At 47.4% G+C, this 24531-nt stretch overlaps 1 protein-coding gene and 1 long non-coding RNA gene across 11 annotated transcripts; one reads left to right on the forward strand and one right to left on the reverse strand.

Moving 5' to 3' along the window:
• The first annotated feature begins 835 nt into the window (after window positions 1-835).
• LOC126987999 (14-3-3 protein zeta) lies at window positions 836-19720 on the forward strand. 3 transcript variants are annotated; one of them, XM_050845726.1, is made up of 7 exons: window positions 836-1003; window positions 8553-8657; window positions 12453-12610; window positions 12944-12982; window positions 15633-15756; window positions 17013-17176; window positions 17941-19720. In XM_050845726.1, the coding sequence occupies exons 2-7, from the start codon at window positions 8558-8560 to the stop codon at window positions 18097-18099; spliced, it is 744 nt and encodes a 247-aa protein (XP_050701683.1). In that variant the 5' UTR covers window positions 836-1003; window positions 8553-8557; the 3' UTR covers window positions 18100-19720. The 3 variants fall into 3 exon arrangements, with proteins under 3 accessions (XP_050701683.1, XP_050701682.1, XP_050701684.1); XM_050845725.1 differs by lacking the exon at window positions 17013-17176 and adding an exon at window positions 16728-16891 and having other exon boundaries at window positions 837-1003; XM_050845727.1 differs by lacking the exons at window positions 836-1003; window positions 17013-17176 and adding exons at window positions 7461-7482; window positions 16728-16891.
• LOC126988000 (uncharacterized) lies at window positions 1023-7335 on the reverse strand. 8 transcript variants are annotated; one of them, XR_007741370.1, is made up of 5 exons: window positions 5782-7335; window positions 5631-5724; window positions 5443-5570; window positions 5077-5172; window positions 1023-4982 (listed from the first exon to the last, which is right to left on the reverse strand). It is a non-coding gene; the product is annotated as an uncharacterized LOC126988000 (long non-coding RNA). The 8 variants fall into 8 exon arrangements; XR_007741369.1 differs by having other exon boundaries at window positions 1023-5014; XR_007741367.1 differs by having other exon boundaries at window positions 1024-5172; window positions 5846-7335.
• Window positions 19721-24531: the final 4811 nt, after the last annotated feature.

Below are 24531 nucleotides of genomic sequence, written 5' to 3' on the forward strand. Positions count from 1 at the left end.
TTAAGAACTGCCTTGCTCTAGATATTTTCTTTTGGTGAGGAGATAACGATTTAACGACTATTTAATAACTACACAGGGGATGAAACAGCGGGTTACAGTTGCACAGCTCGTTAGACAGCTCGCCGCGGACAAATATATAGTTTACTTGCAACAATAAACTATAAATCAATCAATATATAGAGTTGAAACTTCATAAACTCCTCATTCGAAGTATTGTTCTTATCAATGAATGACGATCAGTGACCACAATAAATGTCTCCATCAGAAAGAAATAGCATAAACAGCCCGTAGGTATTGTAATCATTCACTGGTATTATTAAGTTAGCCAGTGATAGCTAGGAGGCAAGGGCGAAGGGTTCACAAGGTGCCTCCCCTCAAACGTGGCGCTCATAGCCGTTTGAAAAGAGTTACCGCAGTCATATTTATTTAAACCTCCCCCTGTACCCCTGCAATGACGCATGATCAGTGTCCTAGCGTTATAGATAATAGTTTGAAGATGTAAATGTTACCACTCGACAATAGTTTTCTTTTTGATTGATAAAATCATTTGAGGTTGGAAACTCATTTGATGTTTTAGTAATTACTCGTGAATGCTTCTATATATGAAACTATATATTATTATGTCTTTAGATGAACAGTTTAATCGAATCTATGCACTGAAATGTTCTTTTAAAGGCTCTATTATTATATTCTGGGCTGATGTTGGAAGCTCGTTTGATACTTGAGCACTTGCATTACACTGCATGTATGGAGTCAAATACGTATAATTACTTTTTCATATTAATTTCTTGATCGAAAGTATCCTTGAAAGCTTCATTGGTGTGGGTTTATCATTAATTCCCCGGCGAGTGTTGGAAGCTCGCTTGAGCCGCCCGTGGGCCGGCCAGGAGGACCCCGTGCGCCGCGAAGCTTCCAGTCGCCAAGAGGGTGTGGTAGTGCGAGGGTCACGCTGCCCCGGGATATACTTTATATTTGTGTATATAGCACCTATTTTATAACACAGGTAAGGAGACGGGCTGGGGCGGCGCGGGCGAGGGCGTGGGTGTGCGGGCGGCGGGTGGGCGTGGGCGGACGGGTGTTATACGGGGAGCCGGTGTTCGGGCGGCCCACATTTTCCGCCTTTTCTTGGCCCCCGGGGGAGTGTGTGCCTCGGGGGGCGTGGGGCTGAGGGCGGCGGTGGGCATGGGCGTGGGGTGAGGTCGGGCTGTTCCGGGGGTTATTTTGGGGTAATTTTCTCCTTGGCATGAAGAGGGCGGCGGCCGGGTTCATTTTGCCGTCTCGTGTGCGTGTGTGTGTACGTTGGGTGTACATATGGGCGTGTGTGGAGCCGCTTATGTGCACATGGAATAGTCGAGGGCGTGGGTACGTGCGCGGGGGGTGGTTTGGTGAGGTCTCATTTTGATGTCTGTGTGCGTGTATGTACGTATGGGCGTGTGTACGGAGTGCGTGGAACGTCCGGCTTGTGTGCACATGGATTTGGGATGGGCGTGTGTACGTGTGTGTGTGTTAGTGGGCGTGGACAAGTTTGGATGGGTGTGCGCGCGGTTGAAGGAATGTGTGTGTGGATGGGCGTGTGTAAGTGTGCGGAAGGGCGTGTGCGTGTAAAAACTTAGTGGGCGTGGACACGTGTGAATGGATATATGTGTGGAAGGGCGTGTAGCTGTGTTGGATGGCATGTGCACTTTTAGGAAGGGTGGTCGTGCACACGTGTACAGGGGGGTGGACGTGTCTGAGAAGGCGTGTGCACATGTTCCAGGGGTTAGTTTTAGGAAATATCGGGGGGAGGTGCACAGGGATGATGGGGGGTTGCACATGTGTAAGTGGATGGGCGTATGGACGTGTGTGCGTGTTACCTCTGCCACCATCACATCCGCCATAACTATTATTCTATGGTCGGTATGTTCCTACTCAGTATTTCCACTGAGTCAAGTTTGTAGGGATGTCTTTTTTAAACGTATTTTTTAAACTAATTTTGGCATACACGAGGTTAACGGTAACATGTGCTATTGGTCTCTTGATCTGTCTGAAAAAGCATAATTTCCTCGCATATTTCTCTAATCTCCACATCTTTTTTCTTTACGTAACATTCTTGAAAGTCTTGGCATACTATAGTCATAAATGTCGGTCTTATCCTTCGACAAATTTGTATTATATATATAGCAATATCACATTTTTTCTCACTTCTCATTCGCTTCTCTCCAATTCTTTCTCTATTCTCATTTTTATTCTCCCATTCTCATCTAACTTTCCTGTTTTCATTCTCTATTCTCACTTCTCGAATCTCACTTCCTTCTCACATTCTCTGTTCTCAGTAGTGTATATATTCTCTATTCTCGGTAGTGTTGGTAATTGAACCTTCTCTTGTCTTTCTTCGTAACTTTGATCTCATGTTTGGCACTAATCTTGTGCCTGCTCTTTGCGACATCTCATATCTTCTCATGCGTTTTTAAGTGCGTTCCATTCGAGTGTTCGTCTTATGGATGATATAATCATCACTAATTCCTCGGCGTTGAATAAAAAGGTTAGTTTTATTCGCCCACTCGTTATACATGTTCCCTATATTTTCATTTATGGTCTTGAATGTTGGTGTGAGTGGATGGGAATGTGTGTGCACATGTAGGGTGTGTTTGTGTAGGCGTGTGTATTAAGTTTAAAGTAGGTTTGTGTAGGGCGGATGGGCGTGTGCACATGTAATAAGGAGGATGTGTGTGTGGCTGTGCAAGATAATGTTAGAGAGAGAGAGAGAGAGAGAGAGAGAGAGAGAACTCTTCCTTGGTAGTTTGTGCTCGTTCCACCTTCCCCCATAATTCTGGTTCCCGGCCTTTATTAGAACTATCAAGCTCTTAAGTCGTCAATTATCAATGTTCTCAATACTTGTTCTCTAAAGGGACTTGTATGTTCGTTGAAGTAGCCCACATCAGCTTGTATAATTTTTTTGCCCTTGCATTCAACGATCCGTCAGTTTAACTTTATTCGAGCTTCATGCGTCCAATATCGATTCTTAATCAGTCATTTCGTTAAGTTGCTTGTTCGTCAGTTTTATGAACTAAAGTTTCATGCATGCTCTCTGAATCCTTGTTCCGTCTTAGAAAGGCTTGTGTCCGTCACTTTCAAGGTATTTGCTCCTTGGATCATATTCTTGTTATTCTCCACTTGTTTGTGCCATCCACACCACAGAACCACCATTCAGACTTCAATGAGGGCTCCCCGTTATATTCTGCCCTGGTAAACTCTTCCAACCACTTCTCCTCCCTAAGTTGTTCTACAATTTTTTTTATGGTAAAGGAAACGGCTCGAGGGCAGAAAAAAAGCAACATAAATGCCCGCCCGCTAAGTACTGCTTCTACAAGACCGTAGTGGGCAAACCCCCTTTTCAAACGAGCTGTTCTTGGGTGGGGCTTCGAACTAACTACCTGCTGTCCTCCATTTTATTCTCAAGTGGTTCCATACATCTTTTGAACCTCAAAACTGAAGACTCCTCACGATATCTTATTATGAGGTCGGATTGAGTCTTCATCGTCGGCTCTATCTCGTTGCTCATTACTTCCCTCCCTCTCTCTTCCGCCTTTTCTCAAGTGATGACAAATTAAGAGCCTGGAAAACACAATCTACTCGTCTTCACCGTCCTTTCTCGTTCATTTGATCCAGTAATATCACGAACAGCAAGCAGTACTATTCTTATTGGCGGTCTCCTCGTTCCGTCTAACCAGCCTCCATTCCCACAGCGTCTCGGGACAGGGAAAGGAGTGAGGCAGGGAAGGTCTAGTCAGGGCAGTGGTGGTTTGCTGAAGGTATACCGTATATGAAGAGTCGGGATAAAGAAGTGAATAAGGGAAGGTCTGTGGTGAAGGTAGTAGATGATGAAGATGGATAGGTTTTGTGCCGGCTTAGATTTGTTAAAGTGGTATATCTCGGTGGTAAATCCTTGTATTGTATTTTTGCTTCCCTCCCTGTACCTCGCATCTTCAATTTCTCGTACTACCCCCAGTCACTTTGCTAGGGATAAAAGAAAAGGCATCGTGTTGGCTTACTGGGGTTGCGCATACATATCTAGTATTTCTTTGAAACACAAGACGACAACGAGGCAAGGAAATTTCATCTAGACACGGCGTGAGGGCAGGTGGTAGCAAAGGGTAGAGGTAGGCTGGCAAGCTCGCTGCTTCACCTTCATATAATTTTTTGTATACGGTAAGGAGGCAGAGCGAAGTGTTAAACAAATGCCCGCAACTTTCTCTCGGTGCCTTGTAAGCTGTCTCTGCCGAATGACCTTGTTTTCTTGCCCTGGAATCGTTCACTCCACTCAAGGACCATTGATGCTCCTGCTGCAATAATTTTTCTCGATGGCCTAAATTTCTTGGCATTGGATCTTTCGCTCTAGTTTGGGCCCCCACCCCCCAGTGATGCTCTCCTGTAATAACCTCACTTGCATTACCATCTCAAGACCCTGATCAGTGTTGTCATCTCGCGTGTTAGTTTATATAGGCCGTTGTCAGCTAAGTACAGAGGCCAGGGGGCTAATGATACACACCAAGACTATTATGCACACAAAGTCTATAAGAGGTTGACATTTGCGAAGTCCTGTTGGAACTTTCTCTTGCACTTGTTTTTAGTGCCGCTGGAATCCGTTTTCTAAGTGTTCAGTGATTCTCCTTTGCCTAAACTGATGCCTTCTGTTTATTTTTTTCTCTGAATAATGGGCCTTCGTAAACCTATTGTCCCTCAACCCTGGCAGCGCTGTCTCGCGTGTTTGCCAGCTACGTGTTATAATCCTGTCTTGTTACACGTGCGATGATCTGAGATTACCGCCAGAAAAACTGACACGCTCGCTCTTGACTTGTCTCATTCAGCAGTCAGGCCTGTCTCCTTGCCAGTCACCTTGCATACTATTCAGCGCCTGTCACCCTCAGTGGCATACAACTACTGTCTTCTGCTTCAGACACCATCTCTAGTCTGCACACCTGTCTCACCCCCTAGTTACACACCTGTCTTCCCCTCCCTCCAGCCAGTCACACACCTGTCTTCCCCTCCCTCCAGTCAGCCACACACCTGTTCCCCTCCTTCCAGCCAGTCACACACCTGTCTTGCCCTCCCTCCAGTCAGTCACACACCTGTCTTCCCCTCCCTCCAGCCAGTCACACACCTGTCTTCCCCTCCCTCCAGCCAGTCACACACCTGTCTTCCCCTCCCTCCAGCCAGCCACACTCCTGTCTTCCCCTCCAGCCAGCCACACACCTGTCTTCCCCTCCCTCCAGCAAGTCACACACCTGTCTTCCCCTCCCTCCAGTCAGTCACACACCTGTCTTCCCCTCCCTCCAGTCAGCCACACTCCTGTCTTCCCCTCCAGCCAGTCACACACCTGTCTTTCCCTCCAGCCAGCCACACCTGTCTTCCCCTCCTCCAGCCAGCCACACCTGTCTTCCCTCCCTCCAGCCAGTCACACACCTGTCTTCCCCTCCCTCCAGCCAGTCACACACCTGTCTTCCCCTCCCTCCAGCCAGTCACACACCTGTCTTCCCCTCCCTCCAGCCAGTCACACACCTGTCTTCCCCTCCCTCCAGCCAGTCACACACCTGTCTTCCCCTCCCTCCAGCCAGTCACACACCTGTCTTCCCCTCCAGCCAGTCACACACCTGTCTTCCCCTCCCTCCAGCCAGTCACACACCTGTCTTCCCCTCCCTCCAGCCAGTCACACACCTGTCTTCCCCTCCCTCCAGCCAGTCACACCTGTCTTCCCTCCCTCCAGCCAGCCACACTCCTGTCTTCCCCTCCAGCCAGTCACACACCTGTCTTCCCCTCCCTCCAGCCAGCCACACACCTGTCTTCCCCTCCCTCCAGCCAGCCACACACCTGTCTTCCCCTCCCTCCAGCCAGTCACACACCTGTCTTCCCCTCCCTCCAGTCAGTCAAACACCAGATTATGTCCCCTCCAGTCACACCAGAGAGAGAGAGAGAGAGAGAGAGAGAGAGAGAGAATTTCACCACACAGGACTTTTCGTCATCCTTCACGTCTAATTTCCTATCTAATGTTTTCTATTCATGAAACCTCTGTGTTAAGCGAGTTTTCTACCTGTCTTCCGTTTCCATACCATTTCCGTTATCCACTGCACCTGCTAAGGCAATCATTCTCATAAACATCAAGGTAAAGCAGTGTCGCATTAACATATCTTGACCACGGCAGTTGTATTACGTCGTAGTGGCCTTGCACCGTCACCTGCCTCGGCTAACTGTTGGTATGCCCTAAAATAGTGCTTCTTGACTGACAGTGTCGGGCTTGTTAGACCACTGACCCTGATGGTAAGGTCTGAACGTGATAACCGAAACGCCCTGGTAGGTATTTACCATGACCCCTCACGTCACAATGTTAGGAATCTTGAAACCGAGCACTTGATGTAGGGAACACCTTCCCTAACCATCAACCGTCCATAGGAATAAATGTACTCGCGGTTCAGGAATTGTATGATCTACAGGTGATCAAATATGGGACAGTACGATCTTCACACAATATAAAATTTGTTAAGCACGCATGCACGCGAGAGCGCGCGCACACACACACACACACACACACACACACACACACACACACACACACACGCACGTTCTAATGAACCTTCTAAAATGAATAACTAAATCATACACTAACTCGAGTTACAGTGACGGCAGTAAAACCTGGAGTGCTCTTCATCCGGACGAAGAGACACGAGATAACGCCCTTGATAGTGTGCCGCAGAGACCTTGAACAACACCAGGCTTGCTACCAGGGGGCTACACTTACCAGTATGCTGGGAAGAGTGGGTTTTGTACAAAAAGGCTAGCAAGTGCAAGTAAACTACCTCAACAAACAACTAAGGCAGGCATGGTGGAGACACTAATGCAATGGAGGAAAACAAAGACAGGATGAGCCCTGCCCTCCATCTCTTCCCGCTGGCTGTGGCATAGCTGTGGAAAACTGACGCGAGAACATGGTGGATAGAGGGAAAGTTAATACTAGAGGATTGTGTGTGTGTAACGTGGCGTTCCGTGGCCTGCAGGGGGCGCGGTTGGGTGGGTGGAGCTGCCATATTGTTGGAGGGGGGTGGGGGGCGAAGCACTAGTGGCCTCTCTTGAGAGGTCTCCTTTTGTGCCGCAGCAGGGCAGTACCGGGGCGCACATCCTGCTTTACCCGTCCGAGACAGTGTGTGCAAGTAGTGATGACACTCTGCTTCTTCCACCGTTAGGAAGGGAGGGGCCTTCACGCCGTTCAGAACGGAAGCACCACGTGTGGCAAGGCACAGCACTTAGTGCTGGCACCCGGACCAGGACAAACGTGTTGGTGCACCGCCCCAAACAAGCCCTCGGGTAAAGGCCACACTTGTAAATAGTGTAATTGTCAGTGTGTTCTTTGGTGTGTTTGCGTGCACAGTCTTAGTGACTGTTAAAGTCTTCACACTGTCGGCCACTCATCACGTGCCCCCACAAAGGAGTCTGCTAGCGTTTACGATCTCGGTGGGTAACTTTTTTGCAGCGATCGTTCATTTATTGCTCAGTTATTAGTGTAGCAGATGCATACCTGTGCTTAGGGGAGTGGCGATGCTATAGCTCGCCATAAGATTGCTTCATGAATATTATTTTGTGCCTGTCCGTAATATAACCTTTATATAGGCAGTGCTAGGTAAGAGGGTGGTGTAGGCTGGATGATCTTTAGCAGTCAACCTTGTGCCCAGCCTTCCCCCACTTGTCACACTCTTAGCGACTAAATGAGTCGGTTTACTTTACCTAAAGCTGTATGGCATTGTTAAACGGCACTAAGCTAACAGTAAAACAAAACCCCGTTGTGCTCTTCTTTGAATGGATATTTCAGAGACAGCTAGGTTGTCTCGCCATATAAGATATTTAGTAAATCGGGTTTTTTGGAATTCTAACAAGCATCACCACTGAGCAGTTATTCTAGCTCTTCAGTCCTCACAGCGCCTTGGTGGGGTATAGTTGTGGTGTTGGAAGCCACTGCGCGGGCAGGGTGACATGAACCGAATGTTGAGTGGTGAAACTTGCTTGTATTGAATTACACCAAAGCGAGTTTGACTAAACCAACGCCTGGTCTTGTCTGCAGCGGTGGTAATAAAGCCCAGTTTCATACGGAAGGAGTGTCTCTCAATACTCTAGAATTTAAAGGAGAATGGTGGTGGTGTCTTGTTCCTTATTTGCATTTTCTGCTCTGGTTTTAGCGTGGGTTTGATGTCCATGTATTACACAGGAACTAAATAACTGGTCTAGGCTCCTTCAATTCTCGCTTAAGTGTTTTCATAGTAAATATTTAAGGCGCCCACCACCACCCCCATGTCCAGTCTATTCAACAGGTTAATGCTTATCTTTTGGGGGGTTGGGAAGTTACATCCTTGAAACCGTTATTTGTATTTATATTTGTGCTGGTGTGTGTGTGTGTGTGTGTGTGTGTGTGTGTGTGTGTGTGTGTGTGTGTGTGAGGGGTGGGGGAGGGAGAAGTGTGTGTCAGTGTTGAGCTACATAAACTGAGTGGTTACCGCATTTTTTTAACGTCACATTCTTTTTCTTTTCAGACACAATGGGAGATAAGGAGGAACAAGTACAGCGGGCCAAGCTTGCTGAGCAGGCAGAGAGATATGATGACATGGCCGCCGCTATGAAGCAGGTCACAGAAACAGGCAAGTACAGGCTGGAGAAAGAGTCCGCTGCTGTGTATGCTTTGATCTAATATAATATTCTCATTGCTATCAGTCACTGTCTCTACGCACCATACCTATGACAGCACACGTGGTCTCACTCACCACAACACCAACACTTGACAACTGTAGTGTATCATCGGGTAGGTGTCACATCCACAACACTTGTCATGTCATTTTTAGTAGATATAGACGCTGCACTTCCTTAATTTGGTTGCCACAGGGGCGTGCTGGTCAGTCGTGGACATAGGGTACAGGCGTGGCAGTGACCTCTTAACTTATTGGGTATTAGGGCGCCCAGGTTGTCGCGGTATCTCAGTAGGTCAGGAAGTTGGAGCACGTGGGGCTTATCCGGTTAGTGACAGTTATTGGTAGTGGATCTTGCCGGAGTGACTTTCTCCCTGAGGGTGTGCTTTGATTATGGGACCCAACGGCCAAGTAAAAAAATCCTAATACTTGTGTTTAAAGGCATTGAAGAAGACCGATATTTGAGTGTGTAGCTCGTGAGTGGGTGTGGCGCGGCGTGTAGGTATGGTAGGCGTGTGGCATGCTGGAGTGCACGCTGTATGTAGATATCTTCGTGGGGGATGGGGGGGCGTTGAAGGGTTTCTGAGGCAGCCTGAATCCCGCCATGCAGGGTCATTGTGACTATTAGTGGAGTTGGGCGGGGGAGGGGTGAAGCCGCCGCCTCAAGGTCGAGACTCATTGCTCCTCGTTCTCCTAGCACTTGACTACACGGGTTCATGTACACACTTGCATCCTGTAATAGGCAAGGACCCGATGAAATGTTCTGGCCATGAAGACTCCTCAAAGTTTTGCCAGCCTTTGTATAAGTAGTTGGAGTGTGATTTTAAGAACATTGATGCCATTATTCGGACCTCGTGTTAATCAATGGGCCGCCCGCCACTTCCAATTTAATGGAAATTCTTGCAGTACACTGTGGCTTCAAGTGCACACAACCAACTCAGAAAAATGCCTTGTAAACCGCCAATGCTTATGCTTAAATATTTAATGTTTAAGGAGAAAACTGATTTAGATGTATCGGATGCAATGTCACCTAAAAGTGCCAACCCTTTTAAAAGTGGTTGTGATGTGAAGAAAAAAAATGCAAGGAAATCCGTCTTAGTGGCCTTAGTATTTCAGCACTGAAGGGGTTCAGATAAATGCTTCGTGTCAACGTGAACGGAGATGTGTTTGTTAGTATTGCTTAGTACGGGGGTGATCATGGCATGTTCACTTTTTTTTTCCAGCAAAGGAGACAGCGCAAGGGCACACACAAAAAAGGAAACAATAATAAAAAAGCCCGCTACTTGCTGCTCCTGTAAAGAATCTGAAGAGGTGGCCGAAAGGGGGGTCAATTACGGGAGGTACTCATCCTTCCAGTTAGTACTCGTATTAGGATGAAGCTAGTGGAAAATTGAGCCAAGGTATAATACTTGAAGAAAAAAAATCAAAATCATGATTAATTAAGGAATCGTTATTTCGAGTTATTTGCAAACCTCTACTCAATTTTTTACCCTAGGATGTAAAATATTGAATGGAATGGTGTTCATGAAGTGGCTATCGTATCCTACATTGGGTTACGATGGCGCTGACAGGCAGGCAGTGGCGGCAGCACGGGCTAGAACAGTGTTGTCCAAAGTGGGGTAGACTCCTGGATAGCGACCAAAATATATTAAAAAGAAACGTCATATCTGGCCCTTTGAATCTGTAACTGCTAAATGTGCATAGCCCTATACTCCCATTTATTTTCCAAAACACTGCAAGAAGCCCTGAAGTTTAATTTTTATGAATTTTTGGAGTTGTCTGAAACGAGTACACGGACCAAGGAAATGCTTGGGAACACAATCTACCTTTAGGATCGCCTTACCGCTGTCAAACACCATTCTCTGCTTGTAATGTTACCAAGTAAAAGCAGAGAAAGTCCGAAACAAAACCTAGTAACTGCAGTTGCCAAACCATCCAGAGTGGCAAAGCTAATCCGTGAACAGCAAGCATCCTTACATTTGCTAGTTTAAAAAAAAAAGTTTAAACGTTTTGTTATTTGGTTTGTTAGCTTTTGTAAAACTATCACGGAAGGAGAAGCATCAAGGATGAGTGATAGTGGGGAGATGTGTAGTGATAGACGCTATGTAGTATGGTGGTAGTAGTGAGGACCGTAACTTTGGTCGTGGTGGCGGTAATGGTGAAAAAGTGTTAACAGTGGTAGTTTTAAGTGGAGGGTTGCAGTGGTAGGAGTTCCAGGTGGTAAGTGGTAGGTAGTAGGAGTAGGGACTGTATTACTGGTGGTGGTTGGGATAATGAATGACAGTTAGTGGTATTTGCAACTGTAGACTCGAGTGCAGCAGAAGCAAAAGCAGGCATTATAACAGTAGTTCCAGTTATAGGGTTGAAGTTGGCAGTGTAAGTTGCTGTCTAGAAGTAGTAGTAGTAGTAGTAACAGTGGTAATGGTGGTGTTGCAAAGGTAGGGGGGGGGGGGGTATTCACCAATCCGTACCCACCACTCCAACAATCAAGTATTAGGAGAGAGAAATAAGAAAATACACAACAGAACGAAGTCGGGGAATGAAAGTATTGCCAGCAGTGAGATCAGAAACTGGTTATACTTTTCTTTTAGGTCTGTCCGGTGTTCCAGAGTCGTGTTTTCCTTGATATGAACACGTACTGGAATGATGTGGAGTTAGGTAAGAGTGAACGTGCTTAGGTCACTATTTTCAGACGCTTCCGCCTCTCACATCAACTATTTCTAAAGGTGCAATAGATCAGTCGGGTTCATGAAAACTCTACCCATGGAAATGCCCACAACTACAAAAAAAAAAAGGCTTGTCAAATGCATGCTTGGGCGCGGAAATATTTGAAAATATGGTCTTCTAGTCGTTTATGAACTATTCTCAAAGGCGCAAAAGTAGATCAATCGGGTTATTGTGAAAATTAAATATCTATGGAAATGACAACTCCAACGAAAGGCTTGTCAAATGTGTACGCTTGGACGCCGAAAATGTTCTAGCCGCAAATGAACTAATCCCAAAGGCGCAGAACAATCTGGTTCTCCTGAAAATTACCTATGGAAATGCCAACAACTATGAACGGCTTGTCAATTGTGTGCTTGGGCGCCGAAATGTTTAAAAATATGGCCCAAGCTGAGGCGTGGCGTGGTGTGGCGTGGTGGTGAGTGCGTCGTTAGTCGGGCTGTCTTGTGGTGGGTGGGTGGGGTTCGTGCGAAAGCCTAACTGCTGCATGGCTGCCACCTGACGACGAACCAAGGCGTAATACGTGTCTAGCTAGGGCCGGCAAGTGGCTGTTGTCTGGGGGTGAAACACACACACACACACACACGAGAGGGAGGGAGGGAGGTTGTACAGTCAGCCAAAGAGAATGAGTCCCTCCCTCCAGAACAGTTACTTATAAGGCAAGGTTTAAAAATAACGTTATTAAATTTACAGCTGGCAGTTTCTATTCTCTTTTAATTGCTATCGCTTTATATGGCGGCCGGTAACTTGGAGGGGGAACAGTAACACACACACACACACACACACACACAGTTGAGTGGGCCTTCCGCCGCCTCCTCCCCACCGGTTCTTCCTCCTCCTCCTCCCCACCGGTTCTTCCTCCTCCTCCTCTGGTCCTCAAGTTTCTTCCTTTCCACCCTGGCTAGACCAACCTCTCACGCTTTCTCTCCTGCTTGTCCTCGCTCATCCATCAGCCATCATCAGCACACTCACTCCCGCCTGCCGCCCACCACTCCTAATGCTTCCCTTTCTTCCTTTCCCCCGCAGGAGTGGAGCTCTCCAACGAAGAGCGAAATCTGTTGTCAGTAGCATACAAGAATGTTGTCGGGGCCCGAAGAAGTTCCTGGCGCGTTATTTCCTCCATAGAACAGAAGACAGAGGGCTCAGAACGAAAACAACAAATGGCAAAGGAGTACAGAGAGAAGGTGAGCCGGGAAGGGGAAGGAAGGGCGGGAGGCTGCTGGGCTGGTTTGGTCTTGGGGGTGGCGCGGTGGTGCCACTAATGTAACAGCTGTACAGGGTTGCCGTTATGAGGCGGCGGAGTGTGTGTGTGTGTGTGTGTGTGTGTGTGTGTGTGTGTGTGTGTGTGTTAACAGGTTCAAGTGACTGTTTGGTGTCTTTTTCGAAAGTTAAGACAATGTGTGTGAGAGAGAGAGAGAGAGAGAGAGAGAGAGAGAGAGAGTTGCTTTTGATGTTTGGTATTTAATGACTTTAAACTCTAAAATTAATGTTCTAACGCATTTCCTTTTTCTTTTCAGGTCGAAACAGAGCTTAGGGAAATTTGCCAGGATGTTTTGGTGAGTGTTAACGTCTTGTTCGTTGTTGCTGGGGGCGAGCCGGGCTGGGGGGGGGGGGGGGGGTTATGGCGGGGCCAGGGAAAGGGGGGAGCGGGAGGGGGACTGCATGCGTGTATCGGAGGGAACAGGGATCCTTTGCGATGTCTTTTCGAGTTATTCATAGTTGTTTGGCTTTCTCATAAGGATTGTTACACACACACACACACACACACACACACACACACTGGTTACGTGCAAGAGTGCTCGTACATATCAGAAAGTGTGTGTGTGTGTAAGAGAAAGCGTATCAGGGAGGGCGTCCTGTAGGCAGGGCTGGACTAGGCCAGGTCGGGCTAGAGGAGGGGGGGGTCCTGCTTGTCCTTGTATGACCAGTTTGTTTTGTAATTGCACGACTTTGAAACTGCTTTTGAGGAGACTCGGACTTGGCAGGGTTTACAGAGGTGCCTGAGGCGTCTTCTATCCCACACTTATCTTGGGCGAGACGCGTACCTCATAGCTCATAGGCCTTGGACATGGTGAACTGGAAGGAGAGTCTGGTCAGATACATGGTAGGGAAGTCAGGGTTGGGACGCTAGGAAAGGAAACTAGGTAGGGGTAGTTATTCTTTGTCTTACTGGGTAGGGGAGTCGGGTTGAGATTATAGGCAGAGAAAGGTTTGGGACACTAGGTAGGGGAGTTATTGTCATTGTGGGTGGGAAATAAGTTTTTTGTTATACTTGGCACATGAATTCACTCATACAAGGTAGGGAAGACATGTGGTATTCAGGAAAGGAAGTCAGGTTTGTTTCTAGGCTGGGAAGTCAGGTTTGGGATTCTACGCAGGGAAGTCGGTTGAGAGGAGTCTTAGGGCCGTATTTTAAGACACCATGGCTTCTCACATCAACTATTTCTAAAGGTCAAAGAGGGGATCAATCTGGTTTTCATGAGTGTTTTTTAAGGTGCATGGTACAGAAGAAGGGTCAAACTACCACCAGGGTCATAAAACTACCCCTGGAAAGGCTTACAGCTCCTACGAAAGCCATGTCAAATATGTGAACTTGGGCGACGAAATGTTTTAAAATACGACCCTTATACTGAGCAGGGAAGTCTTTATAAAACTTACTTGACGGTGTTTTGACAGGAATGAAAACTATTGATTATCACGTACGTATTAGGAGGTTTTAGTGCGTTGCCAGGTCAGGCGTACCAAAGCATGTATTTAAGGTAGGTTTTGTTCGCTAGTTAGAACGGGTCCTTGGAATTAGCTACGTATATCTTGCAACGGAGATTAGCACTGCAGCCACGCGCAGCCAAAAATATATGCACCAGACTTAACTTATAGGAAACTCCTCTATGAAATGAAAGTTAAAAAAAAAAGCTAGTGTCGAATAGATTATGAGATTTGTATGTATTTTAAGCAGTTTATACTCCCCGGTTGTTGTTTTTTCTAGTGTTACTTATTAATTTTTAGTTAGGTGTTAAAATAGGCGAACACGCACATGTCAGGTTAGCGGTCTTTAAATCACGCCCTGTTAAAAATAATGATTGGCCCAAGTGTTCGGTGTAAGGGGCGTCGTCATGGCTGCCGAGGGGGTGGGGGGGTCGGAAAGGTGTTACGGCGCACTTGCTGAGAGAGAGAGAGCGCGGGGGTGTAAGTTAAGGGGTGATAGGAACTTTACCTTCACCACTAATCTAGTGGTGAAGGTAAAGTTAGTTGTGTGGTTGGTGGAGCATGTTTGAGTTAGTGTGGGGGTGAAAAAAAAATACCGCTTTCACTACTGTTCAGGGGTGTGTGGGTTGAGGGATGAGTGGAGGGCAGGGAGGTGGTGATAGTAGTGGGCCTGTCGAGAAGGTTATGTACTGAATGTATGAATCGGTTCTTAGGTTTTAGTTTTCTATCTAGGAGCAATGGTGATTGTAGATTGCACATCGCCCTGATGAATTTGCTGGTAAAATACAACGGCACTGAATGAAGATCCATAGTTAAATATGAAGACGAAGGTAATGTTAAAAATCAATTGGCAAGACAACAAATAATGATCGGGAACGAAACACTTTCGAGTAGGGGAGAATGTTTGTACAGGACAAACAACCAGTGCAAACTCAGCCCACGAAAATAAACTTCCAATGATAATAGGAATGGCATGGAGCGCTTTTGGCAACATAGTAGTACCGTGAATAGCAACCTGCCATTCTCCCTGAAGAGAAAAGTGTGGCCCAACATAGTCTCGCGTGATCTAGAAAGCAAAGAAGCGCCCAGAGGAAGGGAGAGACAAGAAGCAAGTATTTTAGATTAAACAACAGTTGTAGACATCTCAATTTTCGATTTCGATTTCAGATCTTTATTGGTTTAATAATTAGCACGAATTCTTTGCTGTTTGGTCTAGAAACGGGTTGTCCAGGGCATAGGCAGGGGGAAAGGGTGAGGTCTTTTGGGAAACCTCTTCGGATAGTCAGACTTGTCCCAGTTGCCACAACCAGCTTTTCCTGGGTGATAGAAGGGTGTTCTCCATGATTTATGTTAAGGCAGTGTGGGAGGTATTTGTGAGAATCTTTCTATTAGATCTTAACTTGTAGCAGAAGGATGACTAGCTATTACAGGGTTGGGTCAAGGGTGCCCCGTGAGGCATGTGGAGGCAGTGTGTAACGTGGTGTTGTGGTCCTTCCCCAGGGTCTCCTCGACAAGTTCCTTATCCCCAAGGCCTCAAACCCGGAGTCTAAGGTGTTCTACCTTAAGATGAAGGGCGACTACTATAGGTACCTGGCTGAGGTGGCCACCGGCGACGTTCGAGCGGGTAAGTAGTAGTAGCAGTATTGTGGGTGTTGCTGCCTGAGTGACCCTCTTTACAAATGTTAGTGGCTCAGGGCCGTGCCTGTCGCATGGGCGGGACACGTGGGAGTTGCGAGGCCGCGGTGGGGGCGGGTCTCGGGCGTTGTCCTGATGGCCAAAGTGCTCGCCCACGGAATGCGATGCGGCGTCCTGCCCGCATTCACCTGTGACAATACTCAAGAAGGCAGCGGACCGGAACATTGGCCCGGCCGCTCTGATGCTTTGGCGTCCACCTCAAGCACTGGGCAGTTGTTAGGCAATGGGAGCGCCACGAGTCTGCTCGGGGCGGGTACTGGTGTCTTGTCTTCTGGCAGACACGCCTCGGGCGGCTCCACGCACACACTATGCTGTTCATAAAGTAATAGCTTCTTGGGTGTTAGAAGTAGTAGTAATATTATTGTCATAGATAGCTGGGAAGAGGAAGTGGGACTCTTGAGCTTCTTTTGGTGAGGACACCCGATAGTCTCGCGGCCGCAGAGTGGCTGCAACATGGTGACGTCATTAGTGGAGTGGCCAGCGACTGAGATGAGTGGGGCAGGAAGTGTGTGCGTGAGCCCGCGCGCGAGGCTTTCATGTCCAGAGGAGAGTTTTGTATGCGTTGCATTATTACACTGCCCTTGGGGTGTGCAGAGTGGACGTGGATGTGGCGGACCAGGCAGCGCTGCCGAGGTGGATAATGTTACTCCACAGGCTTGGGTCAAGTTTACAATGAGCCACCAGTACGGCGTTAACCAAGACAGCAGGTTGGGGGAGGGGAAGGGGTAACAGTGATACGTTATTCAGAGATTTCAGTAGTTTCAGGTGAGTTATATGTTAGGGGGAAGGAGGAGCGGGGTTTGGTCAGACAAGTACAAGTGGTAAGTTTAGTACCGCGATTAAAAATTCAAGTTTCCTTTGGGGTGTGCTTGTATGTAGTCCATTGATTTCTTTGTTTAGGTGTGGTGGACGACTCCCAGAAGTCTTACCAGGAGGCTTTCGATATCGCCAAGGCAGAGATGCAGCCCACCCACCCCATCAGGCTGGGGCTGGCACTCAACTTCTCTGTTTTCTTCTACGAGATCCTCAACTCGCCTGATAAGGCATGCCAGCTAGCTAAACAGGTATTAAACTTCACTTTTTCAGAGCAGGCGGTGACGGAGAGCAACAGCACTGGGGGTTGAGTGAGGGGCTGCCAAGTGTTTCGGTCGTTGGCAGTAATTCTGTTGACTTTTTGTTTGTTAGTTGTGGTTGACGACTCCCAGAAGTCATATCAGGAGGCCTTCGACATCGCCAAGTCAAAGATGCAGCCCACCCACCCCATCAGGCTAGGCCTGGCCCTCAACTTCTCCGTATTCTACTACGAGATTCTCAATTCTCCTGACAGAGCGTGTCACTTAGCTAAACAGGTAACGGCGTGACCCCACATGCCGCTGCAGTTACTGATGTGCCCACGTTCCCGCTAACCCAGTTTTCTCCTACCCTCACTGCATGGAGTTACTGAGTTTTCATGGCATCAGCTGGCTAGGTTTATAGTCCTAGTTTTAACTTAGAGCCCCTTGTGTTTTACTAACCCACTTCTTAATGTTGGCGGGAGAGACTGCCATAGAAAAGATAATATAAGAAGTTATGGGGCATGTTAAACGTTTGTCGAAATTTGTCCTTAAACCTTTGTGGAAAAGTTTAAATTCTCCAGTGTTGGCGTTGTTTGTGGTCTCAATAGCTGATCTATGACTCTGGGAGTGAGATCCTGTTGCTCTCCTGTTCCCCGTGCCACTGTGTGAATGGTTAGTCCGTCTCGCCACCTCATGCCAGGTGGTGAGTCTGGAAGGCTAGTGTTATTCACTGGTTATGTACTTCACTAACTAGTGTAAGTAGGTTGCTGGTTAAGTGACCTGTGTAGTAAAAGTAGTGATTAAGCAATGGTGCAAACGTCATCTGTAAGGCATGACCATACGTGGAGGAGAGAGGTAAGTTACATTATCTTTACTAACAATGGTTCGCCGCTGATAATTGATAATTTAGTGCGAGGGTTGTGAACTTGATTCAATATATAGTATTTCAGGGGTATTGAAGAGATTTTATATACCCTTGTTTTAGTCCGAACAAGGTATTTAAATTCTCCCTCCCCCCTCATTACTAATTCTCCCCCCTCCCCTCCCCCTTGTAACAGGCATTCGACGATGCAATCGCGGAGCTGGATACGCTGAATGAAGACTCGTACAAAGACTCCACACTCATAATGCAGCTGTTACGAGACAACCTGACGCTTTGGACGAGTGACACGCAGGGCGAAGGGGAAGATGCTAATGAAGGCGGCGACCAAAACTGATGAACGCAACCCATTTTAGCACGCGCCACTCGACCCTCTTCACTCCTAATCTACGTCATGATGCCTAAGGGTCGACCATTCCTCACAAGTCACTCATCACACCGCCAGCGTGGCTAACTAGTAGTCGAGGCTGCGGCTGGGAGCTCCTCAGTGACACTACTACTACTCCAGGCCGCCTCACCACCACGACGGTCGCCCCTCGGCCTCTCTGCTGCCTCTTTATATAAAAATAACAAAAAAAAGACCAACTCGAACTGATATGCTCGATAAGTCTTAGTTTCCTCTGTTTCCCAGTGCATTTGTGACTCGCCACCATTGAGGAGCAGTCCCGGCTGGTAGGTTAACAATCTTTGCACAGGCTACCCGGCGAGTGTGTCTGCTCTCCCCAACAACCATCCGAGACAAAGTGACAAACAGTGGGACTTGCTTGATCTCTCTGGACCAACGTAGAGAGACTGTTTTGATAGTGTGAAACAACGCTTGGGTCGGCTGGTCGTTCTTCCCTCTGGGGGGGCTCGGCCGGCCAGACTGCATTACTTACTATTGCTAAATGAACCACTTAGCATTTTGTACTTCCCATGGGGTGGGGCTCCTCGATCCCACCTCTTTGTATGTATCGTTGCGTACCGACAGTCAGAGAATGAAACCAACAAGTATGAAGAGATTGTTACTGTATTAACCGGTGACGCATGTGGTTGTAGCGGACAAATTAATAACTAGTGCATCCTGATTATAAATATTTACATTGGCTTCAAGGTTACAAATTGTCTTGCCGATTATTGATGGAACAAGTTACAACCCATGCATTCACTGTATATTTAAGATTAATACTGTATTACTTATTGGTTTATTAGATGTGACCCCTTCAAAATTCGAGCTGATTTTCTGTTATGTCGTGGCCAGTTGGTGTCTACAAGATCAATAATTGCGGTAGATAAATGACTTTGTTGGATGTAAGCATGGAGTAATGATGGAAGTATTTGATTTATTTGAAGTAAATTCTCTCACGTCGCTCTTGAGAAGTGATCGGCGTTCAGGTGAGTTACCAAGCGGGAATGGGAAGCAATTTACCATCTCACCATTCGGGCGGGATTTTAATCGGCAGTAAGTGAACCACTCAAGTCCAACCAATACCTGACATGTGGAATAATAATCAGCTGCAGCAGACTGAGCCAACAACAACACCACCAACGTCCCACCTCTCCTGACGCAGACAGTTCTCATCTGCTTGTTTAAACGGAAATCAACTGAGGAGCTTTGTTTTCTCTGGGTTTGTACTTATCTTCCTATTGATTTGTCATTAAGCAGGACACAAGGTGTTCCAACATCATGGGCGAGCTTTGGTTTGCCATAAGATTGCATCGTGTTGATGCGTGACTGTATTCCCTAATTACGTGGTCTCGCGCATTGAAGGTATCGGTCCTACCTCCCTCGGAACATTGGAATCATTCACATATTAAATCACATGTCGCGTCAACAGCGCTTGGAATAGACTGCCAAATAAAAGTGTATTATGATGTAAAATGTTTTGGTGGTAGTTTAGTTCAAAATTAACCGTTGAAAAATTCTCGCCCCTTTGTCAAAATTGCTTTCCTAAATCGTAATAAACGTTTCATATATATTTCCACTTTTCTTAAAACCTTAAAAGTAGAGCTTCTAGTGATGGATACAGTGATGAACTAAGAGGAACTTAATCTGGTTGGAGGCTGGGGGGTTAGGAGGAATGGTCCCTTGCTGAGCGGTGAACCCAGGCGGCGGTGAGGCAAAACCTGCACATCGGCGGAGGGGCAACCAGAAGTCAGCGGGACGCTGTGAGGCAGCACGCCGACGTCCTCAGGTAAGCTCGATATTGTTGGAAGATTTATTTATAGCGTGTGGTGCGGCGGGGCAGCCAAGAGTCCGCGGGGAGCTGTGTGGCAGTCCCGTAATCCTGCATCGATTCTGCTTCGTGCATTGTGAGGGTGTGCGCAGCGTGACTGGTGCAGGCCTTCGGGTCGCACCGCCGTGATCCAGCGTGCACCAGAACCCATGAGTCGATCATCGTGCACCTGGAAGCTGACGTCAGACAGTCACTCATCACTCGGGAATTCCTCGCGCATGGTTGCCAGCGAGTCCGGTGCCACGTTTTAACAACCGCTGGCTAACTCCACTGGTGTATTCTGCACTTTGTTGAGTCCCACTGATACCCCTTCATTCTCTCAACGAGCCCAGATCACAAGTTACCATGTAATTAATTGTGCACATATAAGAGCTTTTCATTTTACTTGACATTTTTAGGCCTAATTTTTCTACGATCACTGAATTGAAACTCAACAATGACTTGTTTGGTATGACACATTTACACATATTCCATTTTCAAACTACTTTTTTACAATCTTTGGAATATCAAACATAATAGACCTCATGTCTACACTGATACAGCTGCCTCTGTCATGCGAGCAGCAGTTCTCTACTTGAGGCCCGTTAACGGACATTCTAGCTCTGCTGCGACCTTGTGATGAAGCTCTTTGTGTATTCTGCATTCGTTTTCTTTGTGGAGTCCTGCATTGGTTTCATCTGCTGTGGCTACGTATGCATGAACAACACGTTCTATAACAAAAACAAGTCAGCCAGTGAAATTGACGCCTACAAACCATCTAGATGTACTTATATGGGCAACACTTTTGTGAAAGCAGCATTTTATAATTTCCATCCATAAATTAAGTGGAACATGCATCACGTGATGATAGTGCTGAGCCGCTGACTGACTGCAGGCGAGAGAGAGCTGTCTGCGGTGTCTTCAAGGTCGTCTAGGGCGGTGTTCAAGCTTTTCTCCCCGCGACCCAGTTTTCTTCGTTGGCATTTTCTCTCATGACCCATTTGAAGCCTCTTGGGCCTTGGCACTACTAATATGTGTGCCTCCTGTCATCATCTCATACCTACTAACATTTGTGGTAGTGTGGGTTGTGTATATTGATCCAGTACTGAAAAACCTTGGCCCAGGGCGTTGTTATGCCCCGCCATAGGGGAATGGACGACCTTGATGCATACATAATGCACGTAGTCTACGTGCCTACTGCCCGTGCACGTCTCCGAGGCTGGAGGCTGCACCCGCTTAACTGCTGGTATTCAGGTGACGCCCTCGGCACCGGCAAAGGTCACTGCTGCGTTTTATCTCATTACTTTTAAACAAGCGTCTCTTAATATGCGGTGGAGGGATGTGCACCACCTCATCAAGCCAAGATAATAGGCGATGATGGATTGTTGCTTTCGTTCTTGTAGTATTGGTAGCTGTGTCACCCCTTCTGCAGGCGGGATTCATCTCATCAGGCAGAGTTCTGATTGTTTGCCTGTCTCACTCCAGATAGAGATCAGTTAAGCTTACATTGATGTCTAACAGAGACGAGAGAACGGTACGCCTGGTATGTGTGTTGTAACAAAGCAAGTTATCTCTTACACACACACACACACACACATCGCCAGTCACCAACGGGTATACAAATATCTACTGTGTCGTCATACCCGTCGAGTTTACTCAACAAAGCTGCTCAGACGGCCAAAGAAAACTTATGACCCATGTGACCCAACTCTCTCTCTCTCTCTCTCTCTCTCTCTCTCTCTCTCTCTCTCTCTCTCTCATGAAGCAGAAGCCGCCACCAAGAGAGTACAAGGCTTGCTTCACACACACACACACACACACACGAGGAACAGCAGACCATTCACACGTGGCTCCGTAGGCGTCTCCTGCTTCCGCCGTTGCCGCCACCACAGCTTTCACCTCCCCGTCATCTTTGCCCACGACCTCCACAGTCTCGTTTACCGACGCCCGCAACGACGGCATCCTTTCACATCTTACTCCGCTTCAACGACGCGCCTAAAGATGGAATGAAACGTTATAATCAGGCGATGCAGCTGTTGCTCTGCCAATGATTATACTTCAACTTTCAGACGTAACAAGCAACGAGGAATTTAAACTTGGGTGAGGTGAAAGGCGATTGTGGGACTCAGCAGTGACTCAGTGGTCGGTGGTGGTGGCGGTGGGTGAGTCAGCAAGCGTGAGACAGGGAAGAGGGGGCGGGAGTCTAGAGCTCACTCAACCCGCGTCACCTTATGAGTCACCCACCCCATCAGGCTCCCTCTGGCTCTGGCACCCGACGCTCCCCTCGCAGGTGCGGGGTCTGGGCGGCGCAGAGACAGCCCGTGACTCCTGATCTTGGTCACGTCTGTGGTTTGAACGCAGCGGGAGTTGGGTATGGTGAGACAGGAAGGAAGCGTCTTGGGTTAGCGAATAGACCAAAGTCGAAGATATAATGGAGACATGGCGACGAATGAACAACCAAAATAAACTAATGTAGAAAATTATGTGGGAAAGCGAATATGAACCTTTGCCGGGGCAGAATGGAGTACACTACCATCTGACGGGAGTGCAAAGCGTTGTGAAAGGCTTTTATCCTGCAACTGACTAATGATGATGATGATGAACAGTCATAGGGTGCTCCTTTAAGACGTTCCCACCTACTCTGATGACCTCATCCTCGATTCTAATCCATAGGGAACCTCCACCTCCACTCCCTTACGTGCACCTCTCCACGCAGTTTCCCTTCACCTCCCCGGCTTCGCCACGCGCCCCGTCCACTCGCCGCCTCTCAGCTGCAGCTCGCCGATGGATTTTTTTCTCCGCCATGTTGACCCGAGAAAGTGGAGAGCGCTCAGGCTCAGCCCACGCTCCTCGCCCACACATACGATTCCCGCGGCCACGCCACGCCTTGCATATCCCCCGCCCACAGAACCATCCCACAAGGACTCTCACACGCTCTCACAATCCCGCGCTCTGTACATATTGTCCGCCCACGGAGCCAAAAAGGCCCTCCACGCCCCTTCGCCCCGGGGGAGGCAGCACCGGCGCCGCCATGACACGCTTCCCTCGCCGGGCTGCAGGGGAGGAGCACGAGGAAAATGTGTCCTACTTACCTGCCCGGCCATCACTGGCTCTTACGTGTGCTGCCCTTATTAGGGAACATCAGCAAGACTACAACAAACAAACTGCTGCTGTTACTACTACTACTACTACTACTACTACTACCACTACTACCACTGTTACTCTACCACTACTACTTTTCCTCCAACTACTGCTACTACTACTATTGATAATAATAATAGTAATGATAATAACAATAATAATGATAATAACAATAATAATGATAACAATAATAATAATGATACTATAACAATGAAACCTACTACTACTACTACTACTGTTACTACTACTACTATTACTGCTTCTACTACTATTACTACTACTACTACTACTACTACTACTACTACTACTACTACTACTACTACTGTTACTACTACTACTGTTACTACTACTACTACTATTACTGCTACTACTACTATTACTGCTACTACTACTACTACTACTACTACTATATGAACTAACAATAACAAAAGCAATCAACAGCAAATGAGTGTAGCCAGCATAGCAGTCAGCCACACGTTGTTTCAATACGACAGACCCCAAGAAGAGGATGGATTCGTTTATGCACAAGAATGATCATCGGTACAAACGTTTCCAGGGACGGCCTATAAGTGTGTCGGTCGAGTGGCCTCTTACAGACATTCCTTATGTTCTTATAGCAGTTTTATTTCACCAAACTTCTTACTCTATTACTGCTACCACTACTGCTCCTCCTCCTCCTCCTCCTCCTACACTACCCAAGCCCTCCTCTTCCTCCTCCCTTATGTCCTGCAATTTATATAACTTTAAACGATGCAACGTGATGCCCTTTTTTTTATCTCCTTATGACACTGCTACTGTTACTACTACTACTACTGCTGCTGCGACTTCTACTACTACCACTACTACTACTACGACTACTATTACTGCTGCAACTACTACTACTGCTACTACTACTACTTTTTCCTCAACAGTGGGTGTGACGCGACCCTCACTCACCCACTCACTCATTCAAACGTCATTCACCAGAAACAACAGTGGAAGGGACTCATCCAAATACCTCCAGCCGAGTGTGTGTGTAGGTGTGGGTGTGGGTGAGAAGGTGACGTAAGCCCCCGAACGCCTGTCTCCTTGTAACCACGGCGGTGTGACCAAACGGGCTGCGTGTCTTGTCTCCGCCGCTGCACCTGGCTGACCTGACTCCACAATACGAAAGTGAAGGGGTTTCGTCCTACTTTGCACGTTAACTATCGGGGAAGGGGACTGTCCTGGGGGGCGTATTGCTTCGACGGTTTGGTCTGGAGGCTGGTTACTGCAACTTTCTTCCCCTCCCCTTGACAGAATCCCTCCGTGGACACATTCCTTTCTTCACATCTTGGGCATTATGGATCTATTCGACGCCACTCTGCTATAATAACGAAACATTGGCCATACTTGTCAATGATCTACTTGGGTTATTGTCAGGTTACGTTATTATGGTTGGAATTAGGTAGTTT

The sequence above is a fragment of the Eriocheir sinensis genome, chromosome 67, assembly GCF_024679095.1.
Source record: "Eriocheir sinensis breed Jianghai 21 chromosome 67, ASM2467909v1, whole genome shotgun sequence".
Lineage (NCBI taxonomy): Eukaryota > Metazoa > Arthropoda > Malacostraca > Decapoda > Varunidae > Eriocheir > Eriocheir sinensis.

Excerpts from the sequence above, each read along its gene's own strand:
- LOC126987999 (XM_050845726.1), top strand. The coding sequence starts at position 8,558 with ATGGGAGATAAGGAGGAACAAGTACAGCGGGCCAAGCTTGCTGAGCAG. Across the intron at positions 8,658-12,452 it reads GAAGCAGGTCACAGAAACAG|GAGTGGAGCTCTCCAACGAA; the intron begins GCAAGTACAGGC and ends TTTCCCCCGCAG. Across the intron at positions 15,757-17,012 it reads CACCGGCGACGTTCGAGCGG|TTGTGGTTGACGACTCCCAG; the intron begins GTAAGTAGTAGT and ends TTTGTTTGTTAG.